Below are 23,832 nucleotides of genomic sequence, written 5' to 3'. Positions count from 1 at the left end.
CTTCAGGGGTCGCCACAACAAATCAACTGCCTTTATCTAAACCTGTCTTGATTTTATTTCAAATTAACTCTTAGTGAAATTCTGTAGAAAGTTCTCTTTAAGGCCTGCTCAGCTGCTCAAGCTGTAGGTTGTGGACAAGTGAGTGGTCAAGCAAGTGGAAGCCCTCTTACTTGCATTCCTAGCCCACACGGTCTCTCGCACTTGCTCAACCACTCACTCGCCCGGAACCTATACACAGGTCTCACTCAATATACTCACAACATGGTATAATTTGAACACAAGAAAATATGAAGAAATTACAAAGATGATATTTATTCTGTTTTGCTATAGTTTTTACATTGTCGCCAAAATGTTGGTGGGTCCTACTCATGGTAAAATAGAAAACATCGGAATTGGTCTCTAAAATTAAGGGTGAGTCCTATACACAAGCATGTCGTATATTTGGAGAATTGCGGGATTAATTAATTTCAATTTGATCCAAATAGCATTCGACAAATAGAGTTTAAAAATTGCAAGGATGTCATCTGTATATGTGATTCGGTATAATATTCATGCATATTTCAGGTGGAGGATACCTTTGCAGAGGGTCAGGAGAAAGAACATCATGATGACAAGAAAATTCAAGCAGAAGACAATGCTGTTGAGATGTCAGAAGACTTTGATGGCCAAACATCTGATGGCGATGAGCATGATATTTGTATGAACATACAATCATGCTGAAGCAGCACAATATGTTTTTATTTGGAATACTATTGGAATACTGATTCCTTTCTTGCCTACTTACAGATGGGGAGGAGTCCGACAAAGAGTCAGACCAGGAGGAGTTGGATAAAAAAATGGGTGATCTCGGTGATGAACAGACGAATACTCTCGATGAGAGAATGTGGGGTGGTGAAGATGCTGATGATGATGATAATGAGGGAGGAAGTGACAAAGAGGAGGAGTCAGGTCAAGGCATGGATCAGGTACTTTTTCATTCGTCCGAGCAATGACCACTGTGGGGGGGTCCCGTTTTTTTTTTGTCTTATTTTATTTTATTTATTTATTGGGGGGGTATCATTATTTTAAGGCTCAAGTCAAGCAGTGACTAGAAAATTATCTTTTTAAAATGTATTTATTTTTTAACGCCCCTTTTTGCACATTCACGTTTCTTTGTATTTATTTTATTTTCTCCTATGTGTTCTATGTCAACGTGTGTTTTTTGACCAAATGAAATAAAGATCAGATAAAATGTCTATTCATCTCATGCAATATTGGGGTACAGAGGACCAAAAAGGAAGTTATTTTCCTAAATCTTTTTTAAATTTTATTTTCAACAATATACAGTGGTACCTCGGTACTCGACCATAATCCGTTCTGAGGTGGTGGTCGAGCACCGATTTGTTCGAACACCGAAAGCAATTTTCCCATAAGAAATAATGGAAAGTATGTGTGCACAAGTAAATGTGCACAAGCAGTACATGATAAAGATAAAGATAAATAAAGCATTATAAACCATTTTGTATAATTTACTTACGTTTTGGAGAGTGGTTGATGGCATACAGGAATAGATGTGGAGCGAACGGGAGGGAGGCTTACTCCTTGGAAGGGGAATCCCCTTCCATGATGACGCTAGCTAACTGCGACGCGAGGTACACCGCGTTCATATTTTGCTATAATTTCCTTCTTCGGTTCAATAGTGGTCCTCATTGTTTTCCTCTTTGCCTTCCCCTTATCACTGTCTTTCTTTGGACCCATTATTAAGGGCTAGAGCAACACGAAAAAGTTTAAATCCGGGAAGAAATACTCGAACAAACGTCTTACTCCGCTGGCGGTCTGAGTTGAACTGGCGCTTACCCGCTGGCCGAGAAGGGCCGAGGAGCGCGTTCGGCTCGGCTCGGCTCGGCTCGGCTAGGCTTGGCTAGTCGAGAACCGAAAATCTGATCGAGGTCCGATGCATTACCTACTTGATTTTTTTGGTCGAGCACCGATTTGGTCGAGTATAGAGGCGTTCGAGGACCGAGGTACCACTGTATTTACAGTTGGCCTCCATTATTTGTGAGGAATTGGGACCAGGCTATTGCGCAGCGCAAAACATTTTACATATTGTTGGCACTAACAGCTTTATCCACATGCACCTTACAAATCCTGCACGATGTACTGGCTGATGCAAAGTTATACTTAGCAACTTCCAGCCACAAAGCATTCTTTATAAGCCATGGACAGCAACACAGTAGATTTTTTGAAGTTCATCTCATTTTTGTGTGTCAAGGCTGAGATCATTAGGCCGTCAACATGTGCATGCACCATCAAAACACTATTTTGACGATTTTGTTTCAATAACAAAGGTCTTTCACAACAAAACAAAAAATATATGTACTTTGCCCGTTTTTGGGCCAAATATTTCATTGGCCAATTTTTCTTCAAATATTGTGGACAACTTAATTCTTCAAACTGTGTGAGAGGAGAGTTGAGAGGGCCCTTATGGAGCTCTTTGATTTTTTTTTTTTTTTAGCAAACCATAAATTGCTGTTGCTAAATTCTATTCTTGAATTTAAACCTCCCCATCATCTTTGAAACTTTTTAGTATGCGCCCGCTATCTGAAAAGCAGATAGCAGTCATTTACTGCAGCGCTGCTCCTCTTGATCAAATGTGAATTAGGAACTACAAAGTAATGCAGACATCCCTCATACAAATTCAGTCACAAATGGAAAATGGTGATGTAATTTTCCTCACGCTCTCATTTTTGTTTCACTTTAAAGGTTTTTATTTATAATCCTGCTGTATCTTTACACCCTTACTTGCTATTTTTTAGGGTGAGTCAATGTTAGCTGCAAAGGATGATGACTTGGATGCTGCTGAACCCAACAAAAATCAAGAAAAAGGGGAGAATGATGACCAGATGGAGGTTGAGGAGAAAGACAAAATTAACAAACAAGGAGATGAGGTAATCATTTGAGAATGAAAATGTAAAGTAATATTTACATGTGTAATATACATTATGTAGGTGTGAACTAAATCATAGTGTTTGCTTACCTCATAGGGCCTTTCCTAAAAATAAAGGTTTTCCTACAGTTTTTGAAAAATGTCAAACTACAAAAAAGGCACATATGAGAGAAACAGTTTAGATATTTAGATTCTACATTCAAAACAGCTGTATTTAATATTTGGCTGCTTTATTACTGGAAATGTATTTATTTATTTCCTTTAGCAGAGCAACATTATAGATTTTGAATTTGATGCTGTAAATGCTTATCAAGGGCATGTGATCTCTGTTTCCTAGAGGGAGTTTGATGAGAATGAAGTGGATCCTTATCATGGCGATCAAGAAAAGATACCCGAACCCGAAGCTATTAGTCTACCTGAGGATCTTAACCTAGATCAGGATGACGCAATGGATGACAGTGGAGAGGTAGAAGGTGATGGTGAGTTTTGTTTTTGTTGAAAGACACTTCCACAAAGGGCACTGCTTCTTCACTGCTTCTTTAGCTCTCTGATTTTCATGTTTGTTACACCTCTCTTACTATACTTGTAAATGCAATCTCCACGGGGGAAAAAACAACTCTGAAACTGAGCACTACCGACATCAACTGCTGTTTATTTGAAATAATTAGTGACATTAGAAAACATGTGGACAACAAAACACACCTGTCAGTCACATGTTCCAATATTTTTGATTGCCCAAAAATGTAGTGTTCCTTCACAAATAATGTTGTTCTCTAAGTTGTGTATCACATCCAAATGTAAACACCTATGCAAATGTAAATCAAAGTGAAAATGTTGATTTTTTTTTGTCTCATGTTCATCTTTCGGTGTCACACAAACATTTCCAGCCTCCAGGAAAAATAGAGGAATTGTCTTCACTGTTCCAATACTTTTGAAGGGAACTGTATCAATGATGATAGTGCTGAGTGGGCATGGGACGATAACCGGAATGGCGATATATTGCAGTTTTAGAAGTCACAGTTATTTAAAACCGTCTAAGTAGACGGATTTCCTGCGATTTTTTTGCAACATTTTGTCGAGCGGCGGTCAAACTATGTCAGCAAACAGAAAAGTCTTTGTTGAGTTGTGTTTCTCCTCAAGACAGTAGGTGGTGGTAAAGACCAGTTAACGGCTATGCCTTAAAGCGGCATCATCATGTCACAAACTACAAAGACAGACCATAGCATTTTTTATTTTTTTGTGGGCATTAAAAAATTGAATCTACATATGTTTAAATAGAACTGATCGCACTGAACAATTAGAGTGGTTGAAGGGAAAAAAATCCTAAATAACTTAAATTATCATGCCTTTAAAGGCATTTACAAAATTAGGAAAAAAATGCAATGTGTATAGTTTGCAAAGTGTGTGCACAAGGGTTACTGTTACCAACATTTTTCAGACGAAAATCCATTTCACATTGACGATGAAGCGATCCCCGCAGAAGAGGATGAAGATGGACAGAAAAAAGGAGATGAGGAAGAGGTGTCAGAAGAGCAGGCGGAGGACAAGGACCAGTCGATTCAAAGAGACCAAGAACCAGAGCCAAAGCATGAAACGGAAGAGAGTGGCAATGAGACAAAAATAGAAGACAAACCAAAAAATGATGAGAATTTATCTGTTCAAAAAGAAGGAACCGATCCTAAGGTGGGAAAATTAACTTCTTTGTAACCATATGACATTTATGTTATTCCTTGTATTTCGGATTAGACAATAATAATAATAATAAATAAGTTATACACATGATTTTCACATCATTGCTACTTGCTAATTTGCATTATCAAATTAAGATGATAGGATCGATTGCTGCTTGGTGGTGTGGCAGAACAACTATTTAGTAACGGCTAAACTTCTAAAATATGTGGGTATGCTGTGCAAACTTAGCTATCATTATCATGCTTTCCATTTCATCACTTGGGCGGTACTTGCTGATATGATTGAACAAGTTTGTTTCTTGCCTTGTTTTTTTTTTTTTTGACAACGTACCTGCAGAACAAGTTCAATTTCTATTTTCTCCCCATCGCTCTTAAGCTACCGTCATCCAAGCGATGGGGGAAGGAACGCTCGTCAAATTAGCTTCATCCTTGATAGAAGACACCAAGTCATCATGGCTGGCCATCAGTTGCGGGCTGAGCTGTACATTTGATTCCTTTCGGTTCATTGATACAATTGCTGTATTTTAGTGCTTCCTCTTTCACATACTTTGAGTGGGTTGACGTATGGGCTCCGCAATTATTATTATTATTATTATTTTTTTTTATATTTGGTGGGATTCATTGTGTGGCCTGGTACCGAAACAGTATTCATGCAATGTTTACCATGTGTTTGTTGTTCTCAATTTGTTGGTGTGATCAGTGAGTGACTTATAGTTAAGAACAGGGCTCACCAACGTGGTGCCCGCGGGCACTGGGTAGCCCCCAAGTATCACATGTGTAGCCCGCAGACATGTTCTGCAAATAGTTTACAAGTGATAGAACATTGTAATTTTCTAGAAAATTTATTAATAACACGATCAGTGTCTTCAAATAAAGTGGTAGCCCTTCATATTACTCTGTCCCAAAGAAGTAGCTCTCAGTTTCAAAAAGGTTGATAACCCCTGGTTAAGAAGGAAAGAATTACAATTTTAAATTTGCTTTGTTACAAATAAGTGCTTTGCTAATTAATGTGTATTGTTTCCTTACATGACACTCAATAATGCTAAATTGATTGCAATTTGAAGACCACTTTTTGAAACATGTTATGTTTTCTTGCAATATTTGTCACATTCATAATATGTGACAAAACAAAACAAACAAACAAAAAAAGAGTCCCTCCACTCACTCTTTGAACATTATTCTCACAAACAATGCTGTGTGTTCGGTGAAATAATAGTCTGCGTGGAAATTTACCCCCTTTTTTATTGCCACAGGATGAAGACGTGACTCAGTCAGAGTCTGCTGAGAGGAAAGAATACAATACTGACGGGCAAACTGGAGAGCAGAATTTCCAGAGTGATACTGCAGTGGAGGTGGCTGGAGAGGCATCAGAGATAGACCAAGCAAAAAAGGTGTGCCCTGTGCTCAAAGTGATTTTAAATTATTGGGGGAATTGTGAGGCCTGGACTCGTAAGCCAAAACCGCTTACCACTAAACCAACACATCAATTTTAATCAATTTTTTTGCCCCAAAACACCTCACAGTCCCAACAAATTTAAAATTTAAAAATTCCATTTAATCTTAATTATAACTGGGGTTCACTTAATCTATATCACATAGAATGAAATAAAATGTTTTTATTGTCAATAGATAGCTTGTGTGCAATGAAATTGAGAGCATGACCCCCGATAGATGCATACACAATTGCAAATCATACATATCGTACACGGCGCAAAGCCAGCTTCCTGTGGCCTTCACCCAGCCTCTCACCCTTCACCAAGCCCGCGTAAGGTGCTTTCTGAGTACTCCAGCCTTCCTCCCATATTCCAAAAAGATGCATGGCAGGTATAGTGGACCCTCTAAATTGTCCTTTGGTGTGATTGCGTGGTGAATGGTTGTTTGTCACTGTGTGCCCTGTGATTGGCTGGTAACCAGTCCAGGCTGTCCACCTCCTAATCAGTACACACATTTTACTTTGTTGGGTGGATTCCTTCCATGTCCAAAATTACTACTCAAAAGGATATTTAAAAAAAAATAAAAATAAAAAAAGCCTGCCTTGCTTGAGTTATCAATTTCCACATCATTCAGTTGGTGTGACAACACGCCTCGTGTCACATTGTGGAGCATCAAATCTACTGCCTCAAAATTATGCGCATCACTTGGCTGAAACTTGTGAGAGCTGCTCACCGCTCGTGGTGGCTGAGCGGCTGACTACTTGTGCTGGCTTTACATTAACAACATAGAGGTTTTTAAGACTAGCTTATAGGTAGAGAAGGGCTTATCGTTAAGCCCATGGCATTTACCATTGTAAGAAACAGCAACTTATCTGATGAGGGTTTTTTTTTAACTGCACTGTTTATAAAGTAGGCTCTTGCTTCATACAAAACTGAAATCGATAAAATTTCTATTTCCTTATCTTCATAGGAGCATGGGAATGGAGCAGCTGATGCTAATGAATCAGAAGGCCAACAGTCCAATGTCACTGCAAGGATGGTTTCAGAGTCACGTAATAGCACGCAGGTTGTATTCTAAATGAGCTAAAATAGTTAGATTTTTTTTTTTTTTGTGAGCTTTAACATTTTTTCTTTTTTTTTCTTTTTTTTTTTTTAAGGCTGCTTTATTGTCTAAACATGTCTAATAAATTGTGTTTCAGAGCTTTAAAAGAAAACCTGGGCAAGCAGAGAATGAGCGTACAACAGGTGACCGCAGTGAACTTGTTAACAAGCGTCTCCGTACAGTGGAGAGTTCTCATGAGCAGACACAAGACAGCAGGCAACGTGAAACTCAACATGAGTCCGACCTGTATGAACATATTTCCAAAAGGGATATGGTCTACGATAGGCAAACATACGGTCAGTCGCAACTAGCTACATCTTGAACAAAATTTCTGGTGTGAAGAAGAAATGATTAATTTATGACGCTAACTATAAATTTAATAAAGGGTATATTTGTTGAACGCACCCAGATGTTGCTGATGCGGATCAGGAGGCAGCAGAGTGTCAACAGGTCAAAGATGAAAATCGGGATGAGGAGAATCTTGTAATGGAAATGGAGCATCAGGATCATCACTTTGAAACTGCCGAAGTCCAGGAAGGCAAACAAAAGCAGCTGAATACACTCGATGCCATGCAGGAGAAAGGTGTTACAACAGTCACTTTGTCGTGATACACAAATCCTGTTTCTGCTGCGCTTATTTTGGATAAATGATTATGGGAAATACAATTATGTGAGTTTGTGTGTGTGTGTGTGTGTGGGGAGGGGGTCATACTTACTCTAAAAACATAATGCATAACTGCATGTGATTATTTTGTAGTGCCTCTTCTGCGAGACAAAGGGATAAAAGCTACTTGACTGGTTTTAGGTTCGATTTGATTAACAAAAGATGCCAGCATCAGAGAATTAAGTTGCCAGTTTACTAAAGACTATGGACCAAGACAAAGACAAAACAATTAACATTGATAATATTCACACATCAATTTGCATATACATTTTGAAATTTAAAGTTTTGTTATTCATCCTAGTCGATTTAAACAGTCAAAAAAAATTTCTGTTCATTCTCTTCAGTCATTTATCCTAATTGTGGAGAATAAATGTATTGTTATTGCCTTAATTTTAGGCTTGAATTCAGCATTCTACAGTCGTGGTCCAAAAAGTGACTGTAGCACCCCTTTAAGGCTTACAATATCAAAATCAAGGTATCTAAATTCAAATAAGTCAGAACAGGACAAACAAATCGAAACAGAACAATATTTCAAAAGATCCTTTTGATTAATTCTGCTCCAATTGTCCATTTGTTATGTGTGTGGGTTTACATACACAAAGTTCAGTCAATTCAAGGGGTGGAAAGGAAATGTCCAATTCTTACCACTACACCGTTTGGGTGTAGCACTAGCCAACAGCAAGGATCCGTTTTGAAATTGAAGTTGGTGGGTAGTTCACCACACAGGTTGACTGTTTCCAAGACTTTTCCACAGGAAAACAATGAAATAATGAAAACATAATTTAGTCCATTTTGTATAACACCGAATGTAATAGGAATCACATCGAGGCATTCAGAAGGCTACATTTCAAAGGATCCTGATTGTGTTTTTTGTTTTGTTTTTTCGTTTTTATCACTTCAAAGTTTAAATTTCATTTAGGCAATATTAATATTACAATAAGACAACCCTAATTTGTTTTATTTTTTTTGCTATGGGCGGGGGAGGGGGGGGGGGGGTACAAACCTATCTAACCCAATGTAAAAAAAAAAAAAAAAAAAAGTAATTACCCCCTAAATCCAGCAGCTAGTTCTGCCACATTGGGCAGCAATAACTGAAATTAAACATTTTCAATAATTGATGATGAGTCTTTCAGACTACTGTGGAGGAATTTTGGACCACTCTTCTTTGCAGAATTGTTTCAACTCTGCCACACGCTTGCATGAACTGCCTGTTTTAGGTCACATCACTGCATCTCAATTGGATTTCAAACCAAACTTTGACTTGGCCACTGCAAAACTTTAATGTTGTTCTTTTTGAGCCATTCTGAGGTGGACTTGCTGGTGTGTTTTGGATTGTTATCCAGCTGCATGATGCAAGAGCTCTTGAGTTTGAGGGCACAAGCTCGTGGCTTAACATTCTTCTTCAGCAGCTTCTGGTGAACAGCAGAACTTTAATTTCCGTCAGTTGCAGCAAGTTGTCCTGGTCCTGAGGAAGCAAAGCAGCCTCAAACCATCACACTGTCAAGATCTTTTGCCACCTTTATACCAAATATACCAGCCTGCACACCTTCCAATAAGTTCAAATTTATTTTTCCTCATCAGTCCACTGAAGCTTTTCTCCGAAGTCTTGAGTGTCATCAAGATGCTTTTTGGCAAATGTGAGAATAGGCTCCGTTCTTTTGTGACAACAGTGGTTCTTGCATGGGGATTTCCCCATGGATAGCATTTTTGTTTAGTATCTTTCTTATAGTGGAATTTTGAACACTGTCTTAAACTGAGACCAGCAAGACTTTCTGTTCTTTGGAATTTTTCCAATGTTCTTCAACGAAGTTGGTGGTAATTAGGTTAGGTTGCTGGTCACAACTTTTTTTTATGATTTAAACCTCCGTTTTCATATACGTTGGATAGATTTGTATTTGTTTTCTCCCTTAGTAAATACAATAATTATTTAGAAACTGCATTCTATATAGACTGGGGTTGTCTCAGTGTGATACTAAAATTGGTTTGATGAAATGAAACTTGTGAGTAAATACTGGGAGCCAAAAAGACTTATTTGGAAGGCGACAAAAACTTTTTCACGTTACTACAAGGGTTATTGAGTAAACATGTTGGGTCATGCTTTTTTTTTTTCTTTTTTTTTTCTCCATCTGACACTGCAGCAAAATAATAGGATCAGAAAGATCTCCCAGATCTCATCCAAAACAATTTTTCCCTTTTAGGTATAGATATGCATCCACAGGGGCAAGAGAATGAAAATGATGAATGGGAGAACAACAGACGTCACAGAGATAGCGTGGAAACGAAGAAAAACACAGATTCATCCATTCATACACTTCCTGAGATCCTCATAGACACAATGCAGGTAGAGTACATATGATATGTGATTTTTTTGGCATACTTCTTAATGAACCAGTACTTAATAATTCTGTATATTCTGCACAATTCCCAAAATACTGTCCTTATGTTTTTTTGTGTCCACTGTTTGACTTGGTCAGTTTGTTACATGTCTGACTGTACTGGATGGGTGTGCACCCTCATTTTTTTTTCAGAAGTTAGACAGAAGCCCTGAAGAAATCAGGAGGGAGATGGAGCTGCAGTTATCAATGTGGCACAAACTGACTCCAGGAACGCAGGAAGAGGTATGTACCATTGTCTTCATAATGTAGTATTCTAGGCCTTGAAATGTGAAGAAAATGTGATGTTGACTCGTATTTACTGAAGAGGTACTCGTACAATTTTGACCACAGTGTATATAGTTTTGGGAAAATGTGTGTGAATCCCCTGGAATTCTAGCACCTAGATATCTGCATAAAATGAAATGCTTATACAACATGCAGAAGTGAACAGAGTTTACTGTGTTTGACGAGCTCACCTATCAGCTTGCTTTACTTCAGTGAAGTCCTTTAGTCAAGCAAAAAAAAAATGAAATAAACTATGTCTATTGCCACAATTAAGGCATTATGGCATCCTCACAACAAAAAGCTCAGATGTATGTCACCTGCTAAAATTTGTCATACAATATATTATTATTATTAGGACTGGTATAGTATAAAGGCTGAACGATGACGGGAAATAATTTATAATAAATGCAGTTTTTTTTTCAAGGTTTCAAATGTATTTTTCCACTCTTCATTTTACAACATATTCTATTAAATTTATTATGCATGTTAGGACACTAAGGTAAATGAAGTATTAGATCATATGAAGGACAGTTTAAGTATTGGTATAACTTCCTAATAGTTTGTTGGAACAGGTTTGTAGGCATTCACCTGACAAAGTAATTCTGCCACACAGATGTGGTGTAAAAATAAATGCAATTAAATCATTAGCTTTACCACTTCTTATATGATACTCAAGAGAGAGAGAGAGAGAGAGAGAGAGAGATGAGAAAGGTTATCAACACTGAGTAGTCTTCGAAAACCTAATTTTTTGGTTTGGAAGGTCATGTTACTTTTGAACATGTATCTTATTTTTTACAACAATCATGACCTACATACCATCTGGCACAGACCTGTCCAAACGTGGTCCTCAGGGGCCGCTACCCTACTTGTTTTTGAGGTTTCTGTCCTCCCAGCACACCTCGGAAAGAGCAAACGAGATCGCGTCAACACGGACTTGGGTGGGAGAAGGTGGACTTTTTTGGAAACAATGTATGGGCATTATTTTTTTATATTATTATCATTATTTATTATTACTGTATTGCCTCATTTGATAGAACTACCTTGTCAGTTTTTGTACTTTAATGATGTAAGTCCACCTCACACCCAAGTCGGTGAGATGCAATCTCGTTTGTTTTTTCCGGGGGAACACAACAACCAATCTAACTGGAGACCAAGCAGTCAATGTACTTTTACAAGCTCTGATTGGCTGGATTTGTGGCACATTCATAATGTGTGTGACACACCGAGCGTGCAGAGAGTACACAACTCATGAGCGAAGAGCTAGATGTTGAGCGAGGGAGGGAGGGCTAGCGTGAGCGAGCAATGAGAGATTTGGTGCGAGCAAAAAGTTTTTCTGTGCTCAGCATCAATCATTGCTTGCTCAAGATATTTTTCTGTGCTCAATCTATTCTTGCTCACTCAAAATCTTTCATTGTTAGCTCACAATTGTGGCACAAATACAATTTCATAAGTTAGGACATCGCTGAAGTGTGAAATGCACGGACCGCCACTGCTGAAGGTTTCATTTATGGTGTTGTTGAAAAACATCCAATCCAATCCACTTTATTTATATAGCACAATTTTAACAAATACAAGGTTTCCAAAGTGCTGTACAGGAAAATGAAAACACAATAAATAGGTAACACAAGAAAAACACAAGAAAACGGTAAAATCAAATAAATAAAATAAGATAAAATAAAATCAAAGTCAACATGTTGAAAGTCAACATGTCGAAAGCCATGAAGAAAAGGTGAGTTTTAAGAAGAGTTTTAAAAACAGATAAAGAGGAGGCCTGTCTAACATGCAGCGGCAGTTCATTCTACAGTTTTGGAGCTGCGACGGCAAACATGGAAACATATGTTTGTTTTTGTTTAAATATAATTCATTTGTTTGTTGTTGTGATTTGATGGAAAGATCATATTTCATACGATATCAATGCAGAAATCCAGGTAATTCAAGAGGGTTTGAATGATTAAAAATAACATCCAACTGATTTGTGATCCAGGAGAGTGCAGCAGCATGCATGTGGCACCAGTACCAGACAATGACGTACCTACTGTCCCAACAACTGTCGGAGCAACTCCGTCTTATTTTGGAACCGACACAAGCTGCAAAGCTCAAGTACTTTCCGAAATGTTTACTTGGACAAATACATAATATTAATCTTAAAAAAAACAAAAAAACCTTGTATTTTAATGCACCAAGCTACGTCATACTTTGAAGCCATCATATGTAATTGGAGCATCATTGTTGTTAAATTCACTTGCTTTTCATCTTTTGTGTGATTATTTTTAATGTTTTACTATTCTTCAGAGGTGATTACCGCACAGGAAAACGCATTAACATGAGAAAAGTGATCCCCTACATTGCCAGTCAATTCCGCAAGGACAAGATCTGGTTGAGGCGGACCAAGCCTAGCAAAAGAGATTACCAAATCTGCTTGGCTGTGGATGACTCCTCGAGTATGGTGGACAACCATTCTAAACAGGTAAGCCCTGCTGTTCAGTGTTTACACATTCCATCAGACCTTCTACATAATCAGTGAAAAAGTGTTCCCAGAACAACTGAGAGAACTAGGATTGATCTCATGGCATACTTTATCACAGACCTCTTCTGATGTTATTCCTGCTTCTCAATGCTTTGACCACGGCCCTGGTATGATGCCCAAAATGGGGAGCAGTCACTCACTAAAGTCTACATTAACATTTTCATTTTAAACACAGTAGTGTCAGAAATAATTACGATTTGAAGATTCAGAATCATTTTCTCAATTTTTGAATGAATAATGTTTACAAAAGTGAAAGATGATGTTGGTTTCATTTCATACTATAACCAAGGAATCGGCGTAGTGACTATCTTCATATAATGGTGGACCTGAAGTGCAATCAGGATGAATTCAGAACCTATTTGTCCTACCTCTGAGTATAAAAAGCAGTCTTTTTATTCACATATATAAAAGTGTTGTGTAAAGTATAATAAATAATTGGAAAGTCAGACACCACCAACATGATCTCCTCCATGTTGATGAGTAGTCCACAGTTTGTGACTGTGTATCACTGTATGCCCAGCATTCTTGCGCCCGCCCATGAAAACTGCTGGTTGGTTGTACCACATGGCCACCATGACAAAAGTTGAACGTAATAAATGTTTTACTACTACATCACAGGCATATCTTTGTGTAGCGATATGAAACTTCACATGCACTAATGTTGTCTGTCACCCTGTTCAAGAAGGGCTGGTGGTTTTCGCCTCGTCGCATTTTGCAACATTGCTTCCCGTAAGACGGGCAGTCGAGCACAAAACATGACAAGAAGAAGCAGCAGAAGACTTACAGGAAGTTATTGACCTTATTGTAGCGAACAGGCAGCTCGACTTTTAAGCATATTCATTAGATATTTTTGAAGCATCGTCTTTATGTGACTTTAAAGTTACTATTTTACGTAAATCCTGGCAACAAGCGCTGTACACTACACTACTTTTTTTTTTTTTTTAAACTGCCCTGAATTGATACAATATGATTTCAGAACAATATTTTATTGTTCTTGTCAAAGTCAAGATTCGGGTGCAACAGTTTGCAGTTGAAAGATGAGATAAGCTGTTTTGCAGCAAACCCCTGCTGTGAACGACTTAAAAATGAAAACATACCAAGGCATATGCAAACATATTATTTTGTATGTTAAGGTTCATTTTGAAGCATTTGCAGCGTCTTTTACTTACATGCAACCGTTAACAAGCAGCGCATAGCTGAAAAAATAGACAAAATAGATCTCTTACTCTGGAGACAAGAAATTTTGTGGTGTTCTAACCATGTGAGATCTTGTCATACCGCATTCCAACTCTGGTTATAAACAGTGTACTGTTTTATAACATAATAATATACTCAATAATACAAAGTATCCAATCACTCGTCATTTGGTTTTTGCTTATGTGCACTTCTGCCTTACAGCTGGCATTCGAATCCCTGTCAGTGATTATCAATGCTCTCACTTTACTGGAAGTTGGACAAGTGTCTGTTTACAGGTATTCACATTTCCATATTGTTGTTTTTATTAGATGTTCTCTTTTATTCTAACTGTTCTACTTTGATTTTCTTGCTGTTTTTTTATTGCTATATTTGTGCTTTATAATTTATATTTTAATAACTGTACAGAACTTCGGTCAATCCTTTTGACGTTGTTTTTAAATGTGCTTTATAAATAAATGTGGACTTGATTTGAGTTGTTATATTTTTAGAATAGTTAATTACTAATACAGAGGTAAAAAAAAAAGGCTGGTGTAATATTTACATAACTTTTTTTTATTCATACACCAAAAACATCACTAACAATTTGATGAAACAATTGCAAGGAGAGAAGCCACACACTTGTACTTACATGTATTAATTGTGATTATTACTTCGTTTCCTATGTAGTTTTGGTGAGCAGGTGCAGCTTCTCCACCCATTCCAGCAACAATTCAATAATGATTCTGGAGCTCGGATAATCAGGTTGTGTCAATTCCAGCAGAAGAAGACCAGAATAGCTGAGGTAGGAATCCTGCAGATGCGTACTTGTCAAAACATTGGACATGCTTATAAAATCTATGAGCTAACTTGTCACAAAAATGATCATGCAAGTGATTGGTTTTGATGGTATATTGAAACTCTTTACACTCTTTGGCTATTATTATGAATTCATATAAAACTGCATTCATGTTATTTTTATTACTAATATCATTATTAATAGTAGTAGTACAGACCGGATTCGGTTGAAGTTGGCAAATTGTGTAAAATGTATGTACAAACAAAATACAACGATTTGAAAATCCTTCTCAACCCATATTCATTTGAATACACTACAAAGACAACATATTTAATGTTCAAACTGATAAACTTACGTAATTGTTTTTTGACAAATAATAATTAACTTCGAATTAATAGTAGTAGTCCAAACCGAATTCGGTTGAAGTTGAAAAATTGTGTCAAATGTAAATAAAAACAAAATACAACATTTTAAAATCCTTCTCAACCCATATTCAATTGAATACATTACTAAGACAACATATGTAATGTTCAAACTGATAAACTTAATTGGTTTTTGCTAAACAATAATTAACTTAGAATTTCATGGCTGCAACACGTCCAGTAGAAGTTGGGAAAGGTGGCAAAAAATACTGAGAAAGCTCATCAAACAACTATTTGGAACATTCCACATGTGATCAGGCTAATTGGGAATAGGTGGGTACCATAATTGGGTATTAAAGGAGCCTCCCCAAACATGCTCAGTCATTCACAAGCAAGGACGGGGCGAGGTTCTTCACTTTGTCCACAACTGCATGAGAAAATAGTTTAACAGTTTAAGAACCTTTCTAAAAGCAAAATTGCAAGGAATTTAGGGATTTCAACATCTATGGTCCATAATATCATCATAAAGGTTCAGAGAATCTGGTGAAATCACTACCAGTAAGCGCCACAGCTGGATAGCAAGACTGAATGTCCGTGACCTTCGATCCCTCGGACGGCACTGCCTTAAAAACCGACATGAGTGTGTAAAGGATATCACCAAATGGGCTCAGGAAAACTTCAGAAAACCACTGTCAGCAAATGAAATTCGTCACCACGAACACAGTAATGTAATACTGCATATTACACACAAAAAAAAATTGTAATATTGTACTAAATCAGAGCAAAAGTAATACAGTACAATGCCTTTTTAGCCTGAAAGTGGTTGTTTTGTTGTCCCCAGCCCCCCCAAATTGCCCCAAAACACTGCAAGATTAGAGGAGAAAAGTCCGGGGTGAAATGTTTACTTGCTGAGCTATTGAGATGAAACAGCGGGTTGAATATGGACAATATGTACACAAGATGAACACATGACCATTGCTTTCAGTTCGTCAGAAATAAAGACAAGAAAAAAGACCATTAGGTGCACTTTGTGCACGACACCTAAAAAGCTGTTCACTTAATGAAATAGGACAAGTAATTTGACAAACCATTCAAAGCAGGGCCATAGTAATGTGAAGTTCGCGAAAAGAAAACTTGCGAAGGATTGCGCTCTCTCGCTGAGGGATGCCACTTCCATGTCAAATGGTTAGGAGAGTTTCTGGCACTTTCCACAGTGGATTGACCTGCATTTGGAAACCTTTTCAGCAAGATAACAATGGTAAGGTAAGCTAACGCTAATTTGTACTGTACAATTGCTATTAATAATAGTCTATAAATAGTTCTGGTCAATGTTTATCAAGATGAAGCATACAAAACTCATGTTAGCCAGTCCGTTAAACACCATCTAGGCTAGCTGCTAACGTTAGCCCCACCAAAACCATCTATTTTTGAAACCTGTCTCTAACCTAGCCAGCTAGGTTCAACGGCTAGAAGGGCAGCAGCATTTGCAGCAGCCTCAAATAAATGCCTGCAGAATGAGTATAGCGACATGTTATTAAGCGTTGGCTCTGAATGCAGCAAAAGAGTGGGACGCGATGACAACGCTGAAATTATCTTTGCGGGCGCGCTCCTAAGATTTCAGCTTTCCAGTCTACCTTAAAAGTCTTTAGATTGAAATCTTTCCCATGTTTGCATGACAACAGCCTCTGCTTTTCTCACTTCCTAATATACCATGCGAGCTGTCAAATGAGTCCCATTTTGAAAAATCGATTGGCAAAAAAATTTGAATACATTCAGTTTGAAATGACTGTAAATGGTAATTTGACTGCTAAGTCCATCCACACTTTGAGTGACTCTCTCTGACTTTTAGCACCCTCCATCAACACAAAGTGAAAGGCGTTGTTTCTCACCTGATTCCTAATGTATATCTTGCTATCTGTCAATTGAGACCCATTAAGGAAAATAAGATTGGCAATTGGAATAAAATGGGTTTGAAATGGGAATGAAATTTTTTTTTTTTTTTGCAAAAAACGGTGGGCTTCATTTATTTCATTGGTTTGCTCTCAGCAAGTGAGTTAGCATTGTTGCCCTGTGTGCCAAGTTTTTGCTATTTTTTGAATGAATTTGTTTTAATTATTATTTACTTTATATATTTTGGTTTATTATTATTGTTTTTAAGTATCAAGCCTTTAAGCATTGTTTATATATTGCTTGTTTAAAAAAAAAAAAAAAAGTGAAATAGACATGTTTGACCAATGATGAATAATTGTGATTAATAATCGAGATTTCAATATTGACCAAAATAATTGTGATTATTATTTTGGACATAATCGTGCACCCCTATACCACCATATTGTATCTGGATATCTGTGAGACTTTATTTAAATTTTCTGAAAGAATATCAGTTATCAATCTACATGTCTGATTTGTTATTTTATCAAGAATTCTGAAATAAACATGTTTCAATTAAAAATATTTTCAGAAACTGTTGATTTAAGTAATGTACACATATGACTGACATTTTTTTGTGATTAGATGTTGATAAATTTTGACTTGTTTTGAACTGAATGAAACTGATTTGAACGGAATAAAACTGGTCATACATTATGCAACATCACAAATGTGACATAACAAAAATGCAATTATTTTCTGATACCTTTCTATTGTGCCTTCTGTGAAGTTTCTAGAGAGCAGTACCAGGATGTTCCTTGCAGCACGAACACAGATGTTAAGATCATCAAATTCAGGTAATTACTTATACAGTACATCCATCCACCCATCTTACTCCCCAACCAGCCGCTCACAAGCTGACTTTGAGTTGAGAAAAGCATTGAAAATCATATTCCCAATTTTCAATGAAATCACATCAAGGGTTTCTGAAATGCTACAGCCTTATTTTTTTTATTTTAATTTTTTTCTGCGAAAATGGCCAGGGCAGCAAGAACAAACCAATGATATATATATATATATATATATATATATATATATATATATGGAGGAGATCAAAATGTGCCATTTGTTATAGTTCTAAGTAATCTTCAGGCGCCCGACTTCAACAACACAAGTATAAAAATCTAGACCTAGTTGTCATCTACAAGATACATAAAAGATACATAAAATTTTCACCCAAATTGATTTTGATGTTGATCTACTTAGTATTCATTTCTTCAGAATATGAATGTAGTTAGTGGGGTGGCTTTGGTTAGCACGTCCGCCTTTGAACCGAGTTCAAATCTTCCTCTCGCTTACCTTCCTGTTTGGAGTTTGCATGTTCTCCCCGAGCCCACGTGGATTCACTCCGGGCATTCCGGCTTCCTCCCACACTCCAAAAAACCCATACTAAACTGCCCTTAGGTGTGATTGGGTGTGTGAATGGTTTTTCGTTTCTGTGTGCCCTGCAATTGACTGCCAACCAGTTCAGCGCGTGTACGTGTCCTGTCTTCTGCCTGAAGCCAGCTGGGATAGGCATCAGCACTGCACCCTTTTGAGGATAAGCGACTCTAGAAAATGGATGGATGGATAGAATATTCTGTTTGTATTTACCGTAATTCATTACTTAGTAACAAAGAGTTTCAAATTATAGTAATAAACTCAATTGAAAAGATGTAATCTCTGTGTGCCCTTTTAACAAAAAATATATTTTTAATATATCTCTTTTCATCTTAGACGACTGGCAAAGATCACACCTCTCCTCTCACCAGCATTTAGAAACAGTAATTCATTCCTTCATTGCATCTCAGATGGATTACTCTAATGCACTTAATTTTGATATAAACCAGTCCTCCCTCAAACATCTCCAGTTCGTCCAAAATCCTTCCGCTCTTGCCCATGCAAGGAGCACACATCTCCAATTCTGGCCATCTTTCTCTCACTCCCTGTATACAGTATATTAGATATACAGTACATGTACTTCGTTCTTCATTCATTACCTTAATGAAATTATGAGCTCTAAATCAACCGCCTAGTTAATCATTTTAGCCTTTAACCCTCTACACTGCTCCTTCTAACATCTCTTTACAGAGACTGCTCAGCTACTGATCATCGTATCAGATGGAAGGGGATTATTCCTGGAAGGCAAAGAGCGAGTGATGGCAGCAATCCAAGCAGCACGCAGTGCTAATGTGTTCTTAATCTTTGTGGTACTTGACAATCCCAACTCACGGGTAAGTTTGTTTTGATCAATATCATATATTTGTGAATATTAATTGTTCCTACTCAGTAATTGAACAGAGTACTCACCATTTTTAGAGGTCTTTGAGGGTTTGCTGAGAGCACACCCTCCAGGGACTCCCTCTTTCTGTTGAGGGGACTTCAGTGCTCACGTGGGCTATGGGCAGTGAGACCTGTAGGGGCATCATTTGGAAGAGCATTTTAAGAAGTGGAAGCAGAGGGTGTGCTCCAAATATAGTTCTTACACATTCCACAACCTCCCTGCTAAGTTCTGTTCTTCAGGGTTTCTAGAGAGGAGACTCGGAAAATTAAGCCTTAGCAGTTTTAATGTTGCCCGGCTCCTCAAGGGTACATGTAAGTTCGGCCAACCGAGTCTACATGTGATTTTTCGACTTGGAGAAGGCATTCGACCATGTCCCTCGGGTGGTTCTGTAAGAGGTGTTTCAGGAGTATGGGGTACTGAACCCCCAGATATGGACCGTTTGGGTCGAGTTTGTTCGGCATTGCTGTCAGTAAGTCACATTCATATCCACATCCGCAGTTTGCAACCGAGCATAAAGCGGTGGGGATGAGGATCAGCACCGCCAAATCTGAGACCATGGTCTTCAGTCAGAAAAGGGGGGAACGGCCTCTCCAGATTGGGGATTAGATCCTGCCCCAAGTGAAGGGGTTTAAGTTTCTCAGGGTCTTGTTTACGAGTGAGGGCAGGATGGAACAGGAGATCGACAGGCGGATTAGTGCTGTCTTATGTGATGCACACTCAGTCTGTCTTCACAGGCAAAGCTCTCTATTTACGGATTGAGCTACATTCCTACCGTCAACCCTCTTTTTTGCTCATGAGCTGGGTCATGACCAAAAGAACAAGATGCAAGCCTTTGAAATTAGTTTTCTATACAGGGTGTCCAGGCCCTCCCTTAGAACCCGTGGATTCCACATAGTGCGTTGCGGCTCCCCTCTGCTGCGCTGCGCCGTGCGCAGTATATGGAATCCACGGGTTAGAAGCTCTGTCATCCAGGAAGGACTCAAAGTCAAGCCACTGCTCCTCCATGTTGGTGACTCAGGCATCTTGTTGGAATGCTTCTTGGACACCTCCCTCCTGAGGTGTTCTGGGCATGTCCCACCGGGTTTGGCAATGGGGATTACCCAGGACACACTGGAGAGACAATGTGTGTGGGTAACCTTAACCATCCTCACAGAGGAGCTGGATGAAAGAGCCGGGGATAGGAAAGTCTGAACTGTGACCCAATGAATGGACGCAGATATGTGGATGACTTGTTTCATAATTACAATTCATTCATCGAACTTATTCCATCCATCCATTTTTGAACCGCTCATCCTCACAAGGTGTACTGGAGCCTATCCCAGCTGTCAGGTGGGCAACACCCAATTGCAGTTCATGGTTCTTTTCTTTTTTGGAGGATGGAGTATATATCATTGTTTTCAATGATCTGTGAACTATCTGAAGACTTTATGTTGAGACTCTACGTGGCGCTTTCTGTTTTGATGATCAGATAGTGACTGTTAATAATTTTACCGAGTGTAATTATGGAATAGTTTTGCAACATTTTTTACTAATGAGGCACAAATATGAATGTAATGGTAACTCTAAAGGTAAATTATCCACAATACAATGAGGATAAGCGGCTCGAGATCATGGATGGCTGGACAATGAATATACTGTATTAATCAGTATGATGCAATCTTTGGTGCTTTGGTGCAGGACTCTATCCTGGACATCAAAGTGCCGTTATTTAAAGGACCAGGAGAATTACCAGTGATCCGCACCTATATGGAGGAATTTCCTTTCCCTTTCTACATGATCCTGCGAGATGTTAATGCCTTGCCAGAGACCCTGAGTGATGCATTAAGGCAGTGGTTTGAACTTGTTACGACTGCCGACCAATGAGGATATTTCAAAAGTGACATTTTTAATAAAAGTAATCTGCAATAGACTAATACCCATTATGCATCACTATTTTGCTGAAGAGAAAAAAATACTTGCTGCTATAAATGTGAGTTTATTATGTACTCAAATCATTGCAGTGACATATTTTCCATGTCATTTTTGTCTTTCTGGCACGTTTCATTTATACATTATTTCTGATTGCCTTAACTTGCGTGTTGGATGTGAAATAGAAATGTGACATTTTTGCATATGCCCCTTGTCCTATGTTTCTGTATGTTTTTTAAGTAAAAATAATCATGAACAAAGTGAGCTGTGGGATTAGAATTTGTGTCAGTGGCTGGCTACTCAAAGGTATATGAGACAGTTAGTGCTTGTATATTTTTAATTGCGAAAGAACTAAAAGTGTGCTTTGGAAAAATGAATGGCATTGCTCATCCTAGCTTTGTGTGCAATTGCAACTGTTACAATTTGGGGGGAAATAGGTTATCAACTTGAAGCAAATATCATTTTTTTTAGTGCTCATCAACTTTGATCTCGGTTTGCTCTAAATTGTGAGCGAAACTCATAAATGAGAAGATTTTACTCCATGGAAATGTGCTGCTTTTGTGACTTTTCTCATTTTTTTAATGTTTCAATCATGATACAAATTTAAAAAATAAAATGTCTACACAATTCATCCTGAGTGTTGTCTTAAAAGATTGTAGTTAGTTTCTTTAAGAGCAGTTGTTCGTAACATATAACCCTTGAGAATTCAAAGAGTTCAGGTATTTAATGGAAGACATCAGATATTGTGTCTGTCCATTCCATTCAACCCACTGTGATTTGTGGACACTGTTTTAGCAACAATTCCTTCAGCCTTTTTTCACCTTGTCGTAAAAAGCCTTTGATGTATATAGTTTGTCAAAAAAGACCTTTGCAATCATGAAAGAAAGATATGATATGAATGTGGCATTTTATAAGTGAGTCCTGAACTTTTCTCTGTAAAGAGGTCATGGGCCTGAGACCTAGTTGGCAGTAGACTGTTGAATAGATGTAATGTCTAGGAAATGTATTGTAATCATAAACCCAACTCCAATAAATGATACAGCACACTCGGATAGTAAATTAGCAAATCTATTGGAATATAAAATATTCCTAAGTAATGATGTACTGGAATCTTTTAAATGACCTTATTTTGTGGTCCATACATTATACAACAAAGGTCACCAGGACACATTGGTGCTCATCCACAACGCCTGGCAAATATTCTCTGTGGATGTTAATGCCGTTTTACACCAAACACAAGGGAAAAAACTTATGGAATCATTCAGGAGGAAAAAAAATATAGAATTACCCTGTAAATTTCCATTTCCAAAACTAACACATCCTGCTAGATCTACTCGTTTGTCTGTAGTTACATAGGAGTAATCATACCTTGGCGAACAATTGTACCAAGTAGAATAACATGGCAAGAGATGTCAATTGAAACAAAAGAGGAATTTCAAACTTCTTTAAGGTAACTCATCACACAGTATTGCAAAACATGTTGTTTGTTCACAGCTGTCCCGAAAATCACGACAAGTACAAACAATAAGGGAAGGTTGGTAAAGGCAAGCATACTGATAGACCAAGGAAGACATAAAAGCTTCGACAGAAAACTCAAAGCAAATCACGTCTTCAAAACAAAAAATGCACAGCTAAACGTATGAGGAACAAATAAGAGGAAACTGGAGTCATCGTCTGTGACCCAACTGTAAGAAACTGCATAAGGAAATGGGAGTTACGTACGGGAAAGCTAAATGAAAGCCACCATTAATGCTTAAGCGAATGAATTGCAAATCTGCATTGGACAACTTTTGTTTGGAGTGATCAAAAAATGACATTTAAAACTTGCAAATACATGTCAAGTAAAGACACTGAGGAGATGGTAGTCATTACGTCTTGAATAAATGTCCAAGTTTACATTGAAATACTGGACACTTTTCTTATCCCATCAACTGAAAGTGCATTTGGGGATGATAAAATCATTTTTTCAGGAATGACAGTGTATCTTGCCATAGAGCAAACACTGAAAACCATCCTTGAAGAAAGACACATAAGATCAATGCACTTAACCCTGGCCTGCAAAGAGTCCAGTGACACTAGTGAGGATAAGCAGCTTTCAAAAAATGGATGAGTGATTCTATTTGTTTTTACTTTGTTTGTCCGAAAAATGTAACTGACTTTGAGTCCATATTTTTTAATTGAACTGAGTTGATTTATTTTAGGGTTTCTCGAACCACCGAAAGTTGTCATTTGAAAACTTCAGTTTTGTGTCATGTTTGTGATGATGAATTTCTTGGTGGGCTAGATTCCACTCCACCGCTTACTTATTTGCATGTTCATTTAATCTCTAATGAAATGTAATTAATAAAACAATAATTCAACAGAAAAAAATCAAGGAAAACACACACTGTATAGT

At 37.8% G+C, this 23,832-nt stretch overlaps 1 protein-coding gene across 1 annotated transcript in view; it reads left to right on the top strand.

Annotated features, from left to right (window-relative positions):
• The window catches only part of mdn1 (midasin AAA ATPase 1), a 197,189-nt gene extending 175,121 nt beyond the window's left edge, over positions 1-22,068 (top strand). The window contains exons 85-102 of the mRNA XM_088402728.1: positions 565-697; positions 787-965; positions 2,796-2,927; positions 3,264-3,405; positions 4,365-4,609; positions 5,871-6,008; positions 7,021-7,116; positions 7,250-7,448; positions 7,562-7,735; positions 10,015-10,157; positions 10,345-10,434; positions 12,461-12,576; positions 12,769-12,943; positions 14,402-14,475; positions 14,867-14,981; positions 17,997-18,063; positions 19,337-19,479; positions 21,207-22,068. Coding sequence (XP_088258854.1) covers positions 565-697; positions 787-965; positions 2,796-2,927; positions 3,264-3,405; positions 4,365-4,609; positions 5,871-6,008; positions 7,021-7,116; positions 7,250-7,448; positions 7,562-7,735; positions 10,015-10,157; positions 10,345-10,434; positions 12,461-12,576; positions 12,769-12,943; positions 14,402-14,475; positions 14,867-14,981; positions 17,997-18,063; positions 19,337-19,479; positions 21,207-21,392 — 2,547 coding nt within the window. The 3' untranslated portion in view covers positions 21,393-22,068. The remainder of the gene's footprint in view (positions 1-564; positions 698-786; positions 966-2,795; positions 2,928-3,263; positions 3,406-4,364; positions 4,610-5,870; positions 6,009-7,020; positions 7,117-7,249; positions 7,449-7,561; positions 7,736-10,014; positions 10,158-10,344; positions 10,435-12,460; positions 12,577-12,768; positions 12,944-14,401; positions 14,476-14,866; positions 14,982-17,996; positions 18,064-19,336; positions 19,480-21,206) is intronic.
• Positions 22,069-23,832: the final 1,764 nt, after the last annotated feature.

This window comes from Hippichthys cyanospilos, chromosome 20 (assembly GCF_059441005.1).
Source record: "Hippichthys cyanospilos isolate Australia breed blue-spotted pipefish chromosome 20, RoL_Hcya_1.0, whole genome shotgun sequence".
Taxonomy (NCBI): domain Eukaryota; kingdom Metazoa; phylum Chordata; class Actinopteri; order Syngnathiformes; family Syngnathidae; genus Hippichthys; species Hippichthys cyanospilos.
Note: the sequence above shows the minus strand (reverse complement) of the source record. Positions and strands in the feature narration are given on the sequence as shown.